Source organism: Pteropus vampyrus, unplaced genomic scaffold, assembly GCF_000151845.1.
Source record: "Pteropus vampyrus isolate Shadow unplaced genomic scaffold, Pvam_2.0 Scaffold119, whole genome shotgun sequence".
NCBI classification, from domain to species: domain Eukaryota; kingdom Metazoa; phylum Chordata; class Mammalia; order Chiroptera; family Pteropodidae; genus Pteropus; species Pteropus vampyrus.
In genome coordinates, this window is record NW_011888900.1 from 1,363,787 (window position 1) to 1,377,648 (window position 13,862).

The 13,862-nt window shown below is 41.4% G+C and overlaps 1 protein-coding gene across 4 annotated transcripts in view; it reads left to right on the forward strand.

Moving 5' to 3' along the window:
• TMX3 (thioredoxin related transmembrane protein 3) overlaps positions 1–13,862 on the forward strand; it is a 39,855-nt gene that overhangs the window by 25,034 nt on the left and 959 nt on the right. For 3 of the 4 annotated variants that reach the window (XR_002781838.1, XR_002781837.1, XR_002781836.1), the window contains 7 exons: positions 563–661; positions 3,404–3,461; positions 3,627–3,680; positions 4,428–4,484; positions 7,899–8,028; positions 9,310–9,378; positions 10,843–13,851. Coding sequence is in view for 1 of the 4 variants with exons in the window: in XM_023534105.1 (XP_023389873.1) it covers positions 563–661; positions 3,404–3,461; positions 3,627–3,680; positions 4,428–4,484; positions 7,899–8,028; positions 9,310–9,378; positions 10,843–11,103 (728 nt within the window). In the remaining 3 variants the exon portion in view is untranslated. Of the gene's footprint in view, positions 1–562; positions 662–3,403; positions 3,462–3,626; positions 3,681–4,427; positions 4,485–7,898; positions 8,029–9,309; positions 9,379–10,842; positions 13,852–13,862 lie in introns of those variants that run through there. The other variant, XM_023534105.1, reaches the window with a different exon arrangement.

The window sequence follows — 13,862 nt, forward strand, 5'->3', positions numbered from 1 at the left end:
GCACCTGCCGCTCAGCGTGTCTCATCGAAGCAAACACTGGGTCTATTTTTTAAATATTGTCGTTATGTTAAACAGACATCATAGTAAGGAGAATGCTGAAGTACTAAATCTCTACGTACATGCCCATCACCCAGCCTAGACACTTACCAAGATCTTAGCACATTTGCTTCAACAAGTTTTTCTTTGTTGAAGTGTTTAAAGCAAATCCCAGTGGCAGTCCATCACTGCGCGCTTCCTCACGCAACTCTTTAAAAATGTGGACTTCTTTTTAGATAACCACATGCTGTTACAACATTTAACAAAAGTAACAAAATTCCTTGGTATTATCAGAAAGCTATTCCCACAGTTCCCAGACAGTGCCCTCAGGTGTCTCAGGGCAGTGTGACAAACTCGCAGTGAAGAATTGTTCTGTGTATTAATGTTTGTGCATCTGATCACTTAGAAGAGATTCTTATAAGTGAAATTTATAATTTCAGATTATGATCACACATCAGCCATGTTATATGGCATTATAAACATTTTACAGACATAATTACACTGTAACATCAACTTTGTTTTTAAGAGTATGAAGATGGTGATCTGTCATCTTGGATCAACAGAGAGAGGTTTCAGAACTATCTGACTGTGGATGGCTTCCTCTTGTATGAACTTGGAGACACCGGTAACAAACATATGTACAACTCTCTCCCTCACCCTACAGAATTTTTCCTTAACTGATCACTTAAATCAGATTCGGTAGAAAATGAATTTTAAGCTCTATTTTATAATTTCTTCTTTAGACCTGAATGCCAGTTTTGCCTTATGAGAATATAGATTAATATTACCAAAGAACACATCTTAATATGTAAATCAAAGATTAGCTAGGGATGGCTTATTAGTAGAACTGAGAGCAACAGGAAAACGGAGCCTGGATAATAAGGAAATGAGAAAAATTAACTAACCAGGAAGCTGATTATAACCAGCTCAGGAGGCTGATTTTGTGATAGAAGCTGAATAGAACTCACAACCTTTAAAGCTTGCTTTTGCTTGTGAGGAAAATACGAGTATCAGATTTGCATGATTTCTTAAAGCTCCGTGATCGAAAGTGACAGGCAAAGCAAATACAAATATAGATGCAAAAAAGAAAGCTGTACGAAGCTAACCGTATGGTCTCAAATACATGAAAACGATGAAAATTATAAGAAGCTACCCCTGTAAGCTTTAGAAGGAAATGTTCCATAAATTTATAGCAAAGTATGAATGGAAGTCACGGTCACTGCGGCATCTGTTTCCATTCACGACTTTGTGATGAGTGGGATGGAAGGGGAGTTTTAGATGGAAAGACCGGGGACTTTTACCGAAGGCTCAGCTGTTTTATTTGAGAAGTAGCAGGCATTAGCTTTCTCTTCCTGCCGTCCTGCTCTTGAACCTGATTGAGAATACAAAGTAGAAACACGCTCATGGTCCTGCTGTTTCCTAAATCTTTCTTAGGATGGTGTTCGTTCTGGTCTGGAGCCTGCTTTTTAAAATTCTGTATCTGGTAATGGTTCTGTCTTCGCTTGTCCTTCTGTGGGGGCACACGTCAGCTCAGTGTTGCGCGTTGACATGGATACTGTCGAAGATTGTAGATTTACTTGCTAATTCTTTCAGGCCCATGTGAAGAGAAAAGGGGGAAAATGTAGGAATACAGTCATTTAGCTTTCAGTTATTGTGATCGCAGGAGACAGCCTGACCTCAAGGTAATTAAAATAGGCAGCTTGGGCCCGGTTTCTTCTCCCAGAGTAATTTGGAAAGAAGTTGGCTGTGGCAGTTAGTGTTCCTGTCATGTGTCCACCATACCGCCCTTGCCAGGTATCACCTTCAGCCATCATTTCCCCTGGCCACCCATCATAAAGGCGCCACCACCAACTTCTGACCCTGGTGGCTTCAGACACTTCGTACCTTCCGAGAGGGTCTGGAGCCCGCAGCTTCTGACTCCTGCCTGAGTCTCCAGCCTCATTCTCTGTCACCCTTCCCCACACTCTCCCTTCTGCAGCCGCACTGACCAGAGGCCATGTGCCTCGCGCCGGAGCACCTGCACACACCCTGTGTTCTTTCCCTGGACACGCGCAGTTAATTTATGTTCATGCGTCAAACTCAGACCGAATGTTGCTTCCTTAGGAAAATCGTTTACGGACCCCTCAAAACTACTGTGGTTTGCTGCGTAGGACTCCTTTATAAAAACACCGTGTTTCTCCCCTCCGGAATCCTGACTGCTCAGCGCACATCTCTTTGTGATCGTCTCCCTGGCAGACCCGTGTCTGTGCTCATCGCCGCGCCTGGAAACTAGCCCAGGGCTGGGCACACGCCTCGGCCTCAGGAATCGTGAAATTAATGCATGAGAAGCTGCATGCTTGGCCTGTGGATGGATGCTCTACATGATGTAGGCATTTTGGGAAAAACTCATGGAGCACTAGAGAATGAAAGAAGCACAGAAAAACCAAGCACTGAATAGTGAATGAAATAACATTTCAAGAGGAGAAGTCATTATTGTGGAATAATGTTTTCAGTTGAGGGTTAAAGGAAGAGTCAAGATTGTGTAGAATTCAAGACACTCGTGAGCACTGTGGAATTAGGAAAGAAGCGTTAAGATGTGGGGATTATGTTGAAAGATTATTGATTTAATCCTAAATTTATATACCTGCTCTGAATCAGAAACTGTCCCAGTGTTGTTGAGCATGTCATGTCAGTCAACTCCCTTATCAACTTGGCAGTAGGTACTAGTTTCTAAAAACAAGTTGAAGTTTACGGAGGTGAAATCACACAGCTGTTAAAGACGGTGCTTCCCCAGTGTCCTCCCAGGCCTAGAACGGAACAGGCCCTGCTGGGTTAGTGTCTGGGTTTCCGACTCCAGTGCACTGGTTGTCATGTCACGGTGCCTTCCTGGAGGATATCTGTCAGAGGTGGATGTGATGTGTGGTCTGCACGGGGATAGGTAAATCTTATGAGCCGGTTTTATTTTGTGTATTAGTGCTGGCAGGTAGTGGCCCAGGGCACCAGAGGGAATAGCAGAGTCAAAGTCTTTCTCTTGTAGTAGACCATTCTTTAGAGCTACGGTAATTAATAGTAAATTTCCTTATCAACTTATTTCTTATGGTTTTAGCTTTTGACAAACCACTTATTTTAATCATTTTGCGTGTTGTATAGAAAAATACAATTTGTGTATTTGAATTGTTAAGTATTTGCTATTTACATTTCGAGGATGGGAGGTGGGAAGGGATTAGCACTTGACGTTGACTTACTGATTTCACTCTACTGAGTATAACGAGTGGGATAATTAGAATTAAATTCTAGAAGTAATGTTTACTGATTCCTGATTCACAGCTATAATAATGAAAAAGTTTGTATAGTTAAGCTTATTGATATGTATCATTCTTAATTTCAGGAAAGCTCGTGGCTATTGCAGTTATTGATGAGAAAAATACATCAGTCGAGCATATCAGGTATAGTGCCTTCAGATACCACCTAATTCCAACTTGACGTGGTTTCAGATAAACTTCATATAGTATGTTTTCTTGCAGTGTTAGCTAAGGCAGCAGGTATTATTATCGAATAATTACAATTTTTAAGTGAAGAAATGAAATACTCATGTATTTGTTCTTCTGCAGATTAAAGTCAATTATTCAGGAAGTCGCTAGAGATCACAGAGATGAGTTCCACAGGTAGGTGCTTACATTCTGGATGTTCTTCGGTCTTGGTTTAGTTTGTAGTATAGTAACCAAAAGTAATTGCATTTTATACTTTCAAAGATGAATCAAGAAGCTGAAGTGAATTATAGCATATTGCATTTCTGTATGAATTGTTTGGACTTGAAATTTGTTGAAATATGTCCCACAAGTAGAAAAAGAACCCTTTATAATTTGTATTACACCTGCTCCTTGATTTGGGGTGAGTTTGTGGTAAGAAAAAATGCGCATGTGCTCATACATTTGAGATAAAGGTAGAGAAACAATCACAAGTCAGATAGACAAATGATGATCGTTAACAGGAACTCAGCATAATGAATGTAAAAACAAGTGATTTTTTATAGTGTGCTAAATCACTGCTGCCATAAGAGACACTCAGTGTAAATTCCTTATATTATTTAATTATTCCCCTTTTATTCTCAGTCCTCTAATGGTGTATTGGTGATATATACTTATTTCCTGTTAGAGTAAGTGGGTAATTTTTCTTAAACATGTTTACTTGGAAAAGCTTATGTTGCCTTGCACTTTAATTATATGTAAGCAAAGTAGAAATATCTCATAATTTAATTCTACCTGTGTGTATTTGTATCTCAAAAACCTGTAGCATTCACACTCTCCTACACATTGTGATTCATGTTTACGTGCTTATCACCAAGTTCACTTGTTTTTTTTGTATTTAATATGGCGCTCTCTCTTTTTTGTTTGTTTGTTGTTGTTGGTTAGGGATTTTCAGTTTGGACATATGGATGGGAATGACTATATAAATACCTTGCTAATGGAGTAAGTAAAGTGCTAAATGATTTTGCTTTTAATTCTATCAATTTTTAAATTTCTTTTTCTGAGACAGACAGAAGGAGTAATAGCTGAAAAAAGCAAATAAGTGTTTGGTGTATGTTGTTGCAAATATTCTTCCATTAAATACTTCACTTTAATTTTTAAATCTATATTTGAAACTCTTATATTGTTCTATGCTAAAATATTTGTCTCCCAATTCAGTGTTAATAATTTATAGTATTTTGAAAAGAAGAGATTCGAAATCTTATAAATTTTGTGGGTTTTGTTCAATACAAACCTTAAGTTCACTTTTAACGAACAAATGTAACTTAAGTGGACAATTCAGTGTTAATAATTTATAGTATTTCGAAAAGAAGAGATTCGAAATCTTATAAATTTTGTGGGTTTTGTTCAATACAAACCATAAGTTCACTTTTAACGAACAAATGTAACTTAAGTGGAAAATTTAGCATTCAAGAATTAATAGCTATTCTAGAGAATTTATTTTAACAGGCTAAAATAACTTTATAAGAAAAATGTGCAATTTAAATTTTCATTGATTATGTTTATGACGTAAAGATCCGATTTTTTGCTTCAGAAAGTTGATATTGGAAAACATTTGCCATACCTACACTGAATTAATAAATTTCAGATAAAAACCTATTCAGTGGACACTTAGTGAATATTTACTGTATTTTATACACTGTTTGCCATTGTTGATGCAAAAAATGAGTAAGTTAGGGTCCTTGTCTTCGTGTGCTTATGGTCCGCTGGGTAAGACAATGTGATTTTCACAGAACTGTGGGAAAAGGTCTGTGTAGTAGGGAGTTCTGGACACAGACCCTCACCCTCACCCTCACCCCAGTGCACACAGGTGGAGGGGCTCGGAGAACGCTTGCCGGAGGAGCAGTAACTAGAAGCACTGAAGTTTGAGAAGTTAGCTGATGGGAGACCGCAGAGAGGTTATTTCCGGCAGAGCATAAGAGCAGACAGACACAAGAGACAGTAGCAAACGGGGCTTGGAAGGGTGGTGGCGCTCAAAGCAGCCCCTGGGACAGATGGGGAAGCTCACTAGAGGCAGGCGCGCTCGTCCAGCGGTGTGGAGGCCCAGGTAAGTCGGCCGTGGTGTGCTGTTTCTCCTCTCCCTTAGCTCAGGAGGGTGGAGCTAAGTGGGTGGAGCAGGTGGCTTCATTGACGGGTGCAGCGTATGGGGTTAAATTAGAGTCTTCCATTTTCCAGGGAAGAACAGTGGGGAAATGAAAACCAAACTTAAAAACTCAAAGTGACATTCATAATTTTCAGTTAAAAAGCTGAAATTATAGTGTTATTTTTCTTCATTTATATTCAGTTTTTGTCTCTTTTATTCTAATTTGAGATTTGCCAGAGATATAAAGTACCAGAAATAAGATATAATGAAGAAATCGTGACAAAGAAAAATAAAACAAATGATTTCTACAGTCATTAAAAGTACTTGAAAAAAATTGGTCCTGAATTTTTAATACTCAAAACAATGTAGGAAACCATTGTTTAAACAGAGTGAGCAAGAGGTAAAAACAATTTTGGTCCAGTGACCAACTGCTCGACCCAGGATGATGTTCAGGATATCTAGAGATAGGTAGGCAAGGCGTTCCTTCGTGAGTGTTCCTTCGTGTGTGAGTTGTGAGACAGTAGAAATTTTGAGCTGCAGTTGTCAGAAAACAGCAGTGATCTCTACCACCACCCCTTATAGTTTGGGGTGTTTCTGTTTTTGGTTTTTAATTCATATTGTGCTTTTTGTTTTTTTTCGAGAGAAGTGAGAAGGCATATGGTGGTCACGTAACAATAATTGAAAGTTTTTATTGAGCTCTTACCCTGCGACCAACACTGGACTAAGTGGTCATTGTATGTTTTCTAACTTGTACAGTAACTCAGCAAAGTGTAAGTGCCATTATTATCTACATTTTATGAAAACGAGGAAATTCATATTTCTTAGAAGAAACTCAAGGAAGTTAAATGATATGCCAAAAGGCACCCAACCAATAAGTGAGATCCAGTCCTCAAATCTCTTGCTCCAGAAGCACTTAACTGCTGTGACATGAATGGTGACAGATAAAGTCGTGTAATTTAGTAAAGATTGATGCCTAAAATATTTTTAACTTAGGACGGATACATGATATATAAAATAAGTACATTGCAGTATTGATTATATTTTTTATTTTTTCTCAAAATAGGGTACTGTCAGGCCTTTGGTCTATTATTTTGTATTGGGATTTTGTGAGTATAATTAAAAGGGAATAGAGTGAGATAATGCTATTTTCTATCGTTATTCAAACCGAATGATTTCAAAATGAATAGTTTCTAGTTCAGCTGTATTTAATTTTTTCATGAGATGTGTTTTTATAGGAAGGCCAGGTTCTAATCCATTCTATAAAAATGGGTTGTTGTTTTTTTTTGCTGCACATGCACTATAACTAAACCGCAGTCATTTATTCTCCCTCCCTTGGCTGGGTGTGGCCGACCATGGCTGGGCCAGTTAGGCTCAGGTCTACACCACGTCTTTAATGTCCTTGACCCTGGTGGGCCGTTTTTCCTGGGAATATTCTTCTCATGGAGCCACCAAACGCCAGAAGGCGAGCCCCGCCACCCCAGCAGGTTTCAGGCCTCTGCTCCGCCCCTTCTGTCGTCTTCCACTTGACCAAGTCACACAGCCGTGCCTTTGGCGGTGCTGCAGAAACCGATCTTGGAAAGAAAAATAATTTCAGTGCAACGACCCGCATGGGTACTAGTGCAGTTTTCTGTCTGCGAACTGCGGTGGAGTCTAGTGGCTCACGGAGCGGTGATGGCCTGTGTGTGGGACATGGGGGGTGCTGACAGTTTGGAACGGTATGTGTGGGACACATGTTATGTCCAAGGTGCTGAGCTGAATATTTAATCATTTGGTTTTTATAAGAAGATAGGCGCCCCGCCCCCACACACACAGCTTTTATTCATCTGTAAATGAAAAACACTAAGCTTAAAAAACTAAATTATGCAAAAGCCCCAGTTCTGAAAACAAGCAGCGCAGCTCCAGAGAATATGCCCTTCCCACTCGCCACCTGAGCGCCCTCAGAGGTGGGATGTGTGTGATGGACAGTGATGTGTGGCAGGGAGTAATACTGCCCTGAAATTGACACTTCGTACGTAATCATTTTTACCCTTAAGTTTAATTGTGAATACTCAGTTGTCTGATATTGTATGTTAGAGTGTTTTTCATATCACAGTTTAGCTATTTTTTACATAGATGCAAAAACTGAAGTTTATGTAGGGAAAAGGAAGCAAAGCCATCAATATAGCTCCCGCCTTTTGTAATTATAATGACTTAGATATACTATAAACAGTTATCAGAATAGTTGTCATCTCTGTTTGATGTGTGTTTTGATTTCTCTGGTTTTCTGTTCTCAGCGAATTGAAAATCCCCACTGTTGTTGTGCTGAACACTTCGAACCAACAGTACTTTTTACTGGACAGACAGGTTCAGAGTGCCGAGGACCTGGTCCAGTTCATTCGTAGCATTTTGGACGGCACAGTAGAAGTAAGTCGTTCGTGTCCTTTTCAGAAGGATGGAGGAAAGGATTTCCTTTCCTTCTGACTCTGAAAGGGAGAGTTGGCCATCCCTGGGGGGAGGGGACAGTCACATCCTGCAGACAAGGTTCTTCGGTGGCAGAGGCCGCTAGTGGGGTGGACTGCCCCTTACAAGACTGCCCCTTACCTGGAGGGCCTTTTGGGGTGTCACGGTGATCGCAAGGCGCTGCTGCCTTGGAGTCAGGTGTGGGGTGTGTACTGTGCAGAGCTGTCCGGATGGCAAACTTCCTGGCTCATAGAAGCTTCCTGGGTTCAAGAGTACGACTGGCTTCAGTTACTCAGATCGGTTTCCTAAGAAAACCTGTGAGTAGGACCACAGCTCCTAAAGAAATAGGAAATACATTGAGAATCAGAGCCCCAGAGGAAAGATCCAAATCCTGTGAAATGTTTCTCGGACATGAGAAGCAGATGGTCTTAACTGTCTTTTTTTCTATAGTTCTTACTGCAGCGTTTTTCAGACAGTGGGTTGTGACCCATAGTAGAGGGTCATGAAATGACTTCAGCAGGCTGTGACCAGTGTGCACCTCAGCTCAATAGACTAGACTAAAATAGAGAATATGAACTTTGTGCTTTCATGAAGTTTAGTTTGTGAGAATTTTGTTTCAGCTTTACACGAACTTTACATGGCAGTTGGCTTACAGAGTAACAAGCATCTCTGCTTTGGAAACACTTAATCACGTAGTAGAATTTTGTGTTTGTGGAAAACACCTGGGTGAGTGGGCCCCGTTTGTTGTAAGGTGTTGGAACCCCGCTCAGACTGTGTGACGACGAGAGGTCTCGCTGGCTCACACGGCTCGGGAATCCGAGCACCGGGTCAGACTCGGGGGCTGCACGCCAGGAACGTGGCTGGTCCCATCAGGAACCTGCTCTCAGGCTTCCCTTGCTCAGCGTCAGCCTCAGGGGACTCTCCCTACGCAATAGCAAAGGTGTTTCACGACCTCAGATCAACTCAGGACGGGGCGGGCCTCGTGGACTCGGCCCGGTCACCACAGCCGAGCTGCTTGGATCGTGAGTGGAAGGGTGTGTTCTCGGGGGAGAATCAGAGCGTCCACACGGGCAGCCGAGAGGCAGGTGGCACGGAAAACACCGGAAAGGTTTACCGCATGGCCCTCGCAGGTGCTTTGTGTAGTCTGTGCATGACCCTGACCCGCCGTGGTAAGGTTATGGAACAGGAAAATGGAGTGGTGGTGCTTCAGTGACGATTCAATTAACTTCTCCTGTTAAATTTAAGGCCCAAGGAGGTGACAGCATTTTGCAGAGATTGAAAAGAATAGTGTTTGATGCCAAGGCTACTGTTGTGGTAAGTTGTCACAGTTTGTTTAATGTCATTGAGAACTGAGAATATTTAGATACATAGTTCCTTTATGTCCAGCTAAGGTGAAATCTGGAATTTCAAAGGATTGGGTAAAAATACATCCTTTTAATTGGCAAAGTAAGATTACTAGTCTATTTACATTAAGAAATTGTCTTCATCAGGTGAAAATAGTTTCTCTGTTCTTCCCCTGATGGTTGGTGATTAACTGGAATTCAGAGCCAGCTAACTTGATGGCATGACCTGAAGCGTTTCAGAGTCTCTTCCCTCCTGCCCTGTTCAGCCCTTGGGTCTGCACCCTTCCTGCTTCGAACTCTCAGAAACCTTTATCAGCCTGGCCTTGACTGTCAACCAGTGTGACAGCAGAGGCACCCTAAATTTGAGCCTCACACTTAGTTCTGGTTGCCTACTGGGAGCTAGCCCATCGGTATTTTCATTCATTCTGGCCAAAAGCAGTCATCAGATTAGAGCTGGCGAGAAATAAATTAACAGTATTTGGCTTATTCCATGTGTCCTTCAGTTTATTAGTGACCCGCCTTTATTTCTCTGTTGTCACCAACGTGGACTGGCCCTTAGCATATGTCCGGCCGCTGCTCTGGCTGCTGCTTGCTGTCCTCACTTCCTCTTGCCCTGTTTCCAGCCCACTCTGTACCCGCAACAGAATTTACATTAGTAAAATGATCAGGTTTGCTCACTTTCCGTCCCTTTTCCTGCGATGCACATCAGAATACTCTTCATCCGGGGATTGTCCTTGGTGTCTGGGCGCTGTGCCAGCCCCCCCGGGCCTTCTGGGTAGTGCCGACCCCGCAGCATGGCCGGCCTCGTGCTCACTCTCACCCAGACTTCTGCCTGAAAACACCTTCATGTGTGAAACTGGCTTCTGCTGTCCCAACCCACAGTGACCTTGCTCTCCTCTGAATTTGTCTCTGTGGTTCACAGAGTCAGAGTCACAGCCCGTAGACTGCATCAGAGTCGAAAAACCTATTCAGCGAAATTGCTTTTACTTTGGGGGAGCTGAGGAGACAGTATATAAATTATTAATGAAAATTATTAAGTCACTGTCGCTTTTCTACTAACCAGATGAGTAAAAGAAATGTCACGTGTAGAGAATGCGTGCGCACCTTCTCAGCAAGCAGAGCCCCGTTGTCCACGGAGCAGCTCAGGAGCTGCTGGACACATGGCTCCGACTGCCTCTTAGAGACCTTTGTGGGAAGTGTGAGAAAAATAAACGCTTTAGAAAAGGTCCTAGAGTATTCGGTGCCTTTTGCCGCTGCCAGTAGGTTGTTAGACACACGCACACGTAAACTCTGTCTTACAGTTCCTTTACCGTGGTCACTGCAGAAGCTGACGTTGCTCCTTAGAACTAGAAGCACGTTGGGGAGCGAGAGGAAGAATGGTGTCGTGGTTCTTAGTCCATCTGAGGGACACTGAGTCGTAATGCTCTTTCCACAGTCTATCTTCAAGAGCTCTCCGATCATGGGCTGCTTTCTCTTTGGCCTGCCACTGGGTGTCATCAGTGTCATGTGCTACGGCATCTACGCCGCCGACACAGACGGAGGTTACATAGAAGAGCGATACGAAGTGTCCAAAAGTGAAACTGAAAGCCTGGACCCGGTGGACGAGAGCGGAGGACAGCAGGAGCCCGGAGGTGGAGACGGCCCGGGGCCTGCCCTGCAGGAGCCCAAAGACGCCTCGGAGAAGAAGAGAGACTGAGCTTTCACCAGCGTCAGGTTCCATAGCCTGTCAGATTAGTCAAGAGTCTATTCATTGAATTCAGACACTTAATCATGATCTTTACAGAAGAGAATGTGTTATTTGTATTTTGCTGTTACCAACTGCATGGATTAAAGTGGTCCCTTGCGTAAATGGGCAGATGTTTGGAGCAGAGAGAGGAAAGGTTTGTCTAAAGCAAACAAAACACACTCCATCACGGTTTGTTTATCGTGTAGATGCTGTTACAGCAGATCAGTTCGATTTGCATGTTTCTCTGTCTCATATTCTGTGGCAGAATTAAGATTCTCGGGCAGAATATTTCAAATTGGTCAGTCAGGTAGAAGATTCGTATTTGATAGAGAAAAATAATACCTCTACTTCCATCCATTCTCCTCTGATATTTTGGATAAGATTTATATGGACAAAATTATGTCTTTAAAATTTAGGCACTTTAGGGAGAACCAACAACTTTTTCCATGGGTCAAGTTAAGATTATGAGGTTAAGAATAATTTGATTTTATATAGCATAGTGATTTTATTTTGTTGTTATTTTTAAAAGAAGAAATGTTACTTTTTAACTTAATACTTGGTTGCGTTATAAAATGTTCACATTGGCCTATAGAGTGGCAAAAAAATCGACTTATGTTTCATCTTTGCAACGTAAACTGGATTTCCTTGGAGCAGTGATTTCAAGCCATGCCCTGGGACACTCCTCAGGTGTCACTGCAGGAACCGGAGGCACTGTCACCCCTGCCCTGCTCTAGCCAGGCAGCCTACCTTCCTTCTGTTTTCTATTTTGGAGTTTCTTCTAAAAATTTCCTTTGATAAAAGGCTCTTGCTGCTTTTTAAAGAGTAATATATTTTTATGTTTATGGCATGGTAACTTATCTAATATGTGCTCGTATGTATGTACACACACACATCCATATGAACGTATAAAATGTATCGACATGCATCTGTTATGTAACATCATGGGCCTGTTCATGATGAGTAATGAGTGACATCATCATTCTGTCCACAGGATTCATGTCCAGTGACTGAAGAGGTCAGCCAGTTACCTTCTTCATCCTCAGTTCTGTCACCTGTCCTCTCATCCTCCATAATGAAATCACATACGAATTCGTTCTTGAGTAATGTATAGAAATTGGTATTTTTTAAAATATCAGTTTGGTATGTTTATTTTAGATGAGTTTATTTTCGAGGCCTTTGTTTTAGCTAAGTTTTGAATTTTTATTAGGTAACTTATTTGGGTGATTATTCATTGAGCAATTGAGTTATTCAATATAAAGGATTTTATTAAACATTTGAAATGTTTATAATCACTTTAAAACTCTGTAGTTCATGGTCCCGATTCTGAAGCTGTTTAGGGCTCTGGCCCCCAAGGGCAGCCTTGGTTATCTCTGATGCCACGTTGATCGCAGCTAAACCGAAACCCTGGATCTTAAGAACTAAGGGGTTGGCAATTGTTTTCTTGTGTCGTGTACTTTATTGGTGTATAATAATGTCACGCCATTATTACCTTTAATAATGAAACACATACGCAGTCACCTATGCAGGGAATTTCAGGAAATAGTAGAATGAAATGTTCTTAAATGGAAATTGGAGACACAGGCTCTTCATTTAGCAAGTGTATTCCTTCCCAAAGAGACGTGAGGGATTCTTCTGGAAGGTACACACTAATGTGCCCAGCGGTCAAGCCTGTTTCACAGCAGTGAAAAGCTCAGGTAAATACAGATGCTTCACCCGAGTCTCGGTGTAGAGAGGAAATTAAGGCTTAGCCACGGACAGTGACAGGAGGAAGTTGTAGAAAATGTCGTTGCTTTTTTCCTTCATGTTTACCACATGTTTATCCTATGTCATCTGTATGTTTTGTCTTAAGCATCACCTATAAATGTACAACCTCAATAGGGGAAAGTAAAAAAAAGTAGAACTCAGTATGTGTCAACAAACAAAAGTCCAGCAGTCTTTGTCTAATGAGATTTTTTAGGCTAATGCCTTAGTCTGTTACCTTTTTCACAACTCAGTGCTGCTGCCCCATATTGTTTGTTTTCACAATATATCAGGAAACAGAGTGTAGGTGGTTTATAAGTGAATAATTTGATTTCTTTCTTTTTGTATTAAAAGTTTGCTTTTTACTTACATCTTCTTTAGAATCTTGTCAGACTCCTCACAGAACAAATTTTAGTATATGTGCTGCCGAAGCGAGCACTCACAAAACATTTAAAAATGTTTGTTTGCTGGTATGTTATTCCCTTCAGTGTGATATCAGAGCTTACTAGGAATGCTGTTTTCATTTCCAGAAAAAAAAAAAATTCAAAATAAAAGATTTCTTAACAAATCTGGTAGAACAGATAGCATCCTAATTGATTGATGAATCTTACCATGATGACCTATCACTAGAGGGAATGTCCTTCAGTCTTGGAGTTTTTTGCCTTCTCTATTAGTCGCAATAAATTTCTATTTTTGACTTCTAAAATTCACAATCCTACATGCTCGCTGTTGCTGAACCTGGTGCTCAGACAATGGTCAAAGAACTCACAGAGAAAGGGCGTTTTTAATCAAGCCGAGCACCCATTGCAGCTTGCAGTCCTTTCTGTTTGTTTCATTGTGTACATTAATATTTCTCTAGCAACCGCCTTCTGGAACTTATTTGAGGTGGATCAGACCTGGAATTTTCATCTTCTTCTGCATACACAGCGCTTCTTGGTATCTGACTGAGAGGTGACATTAAGAGCCAGCTTTCCAGAGGTCAAAGGAAG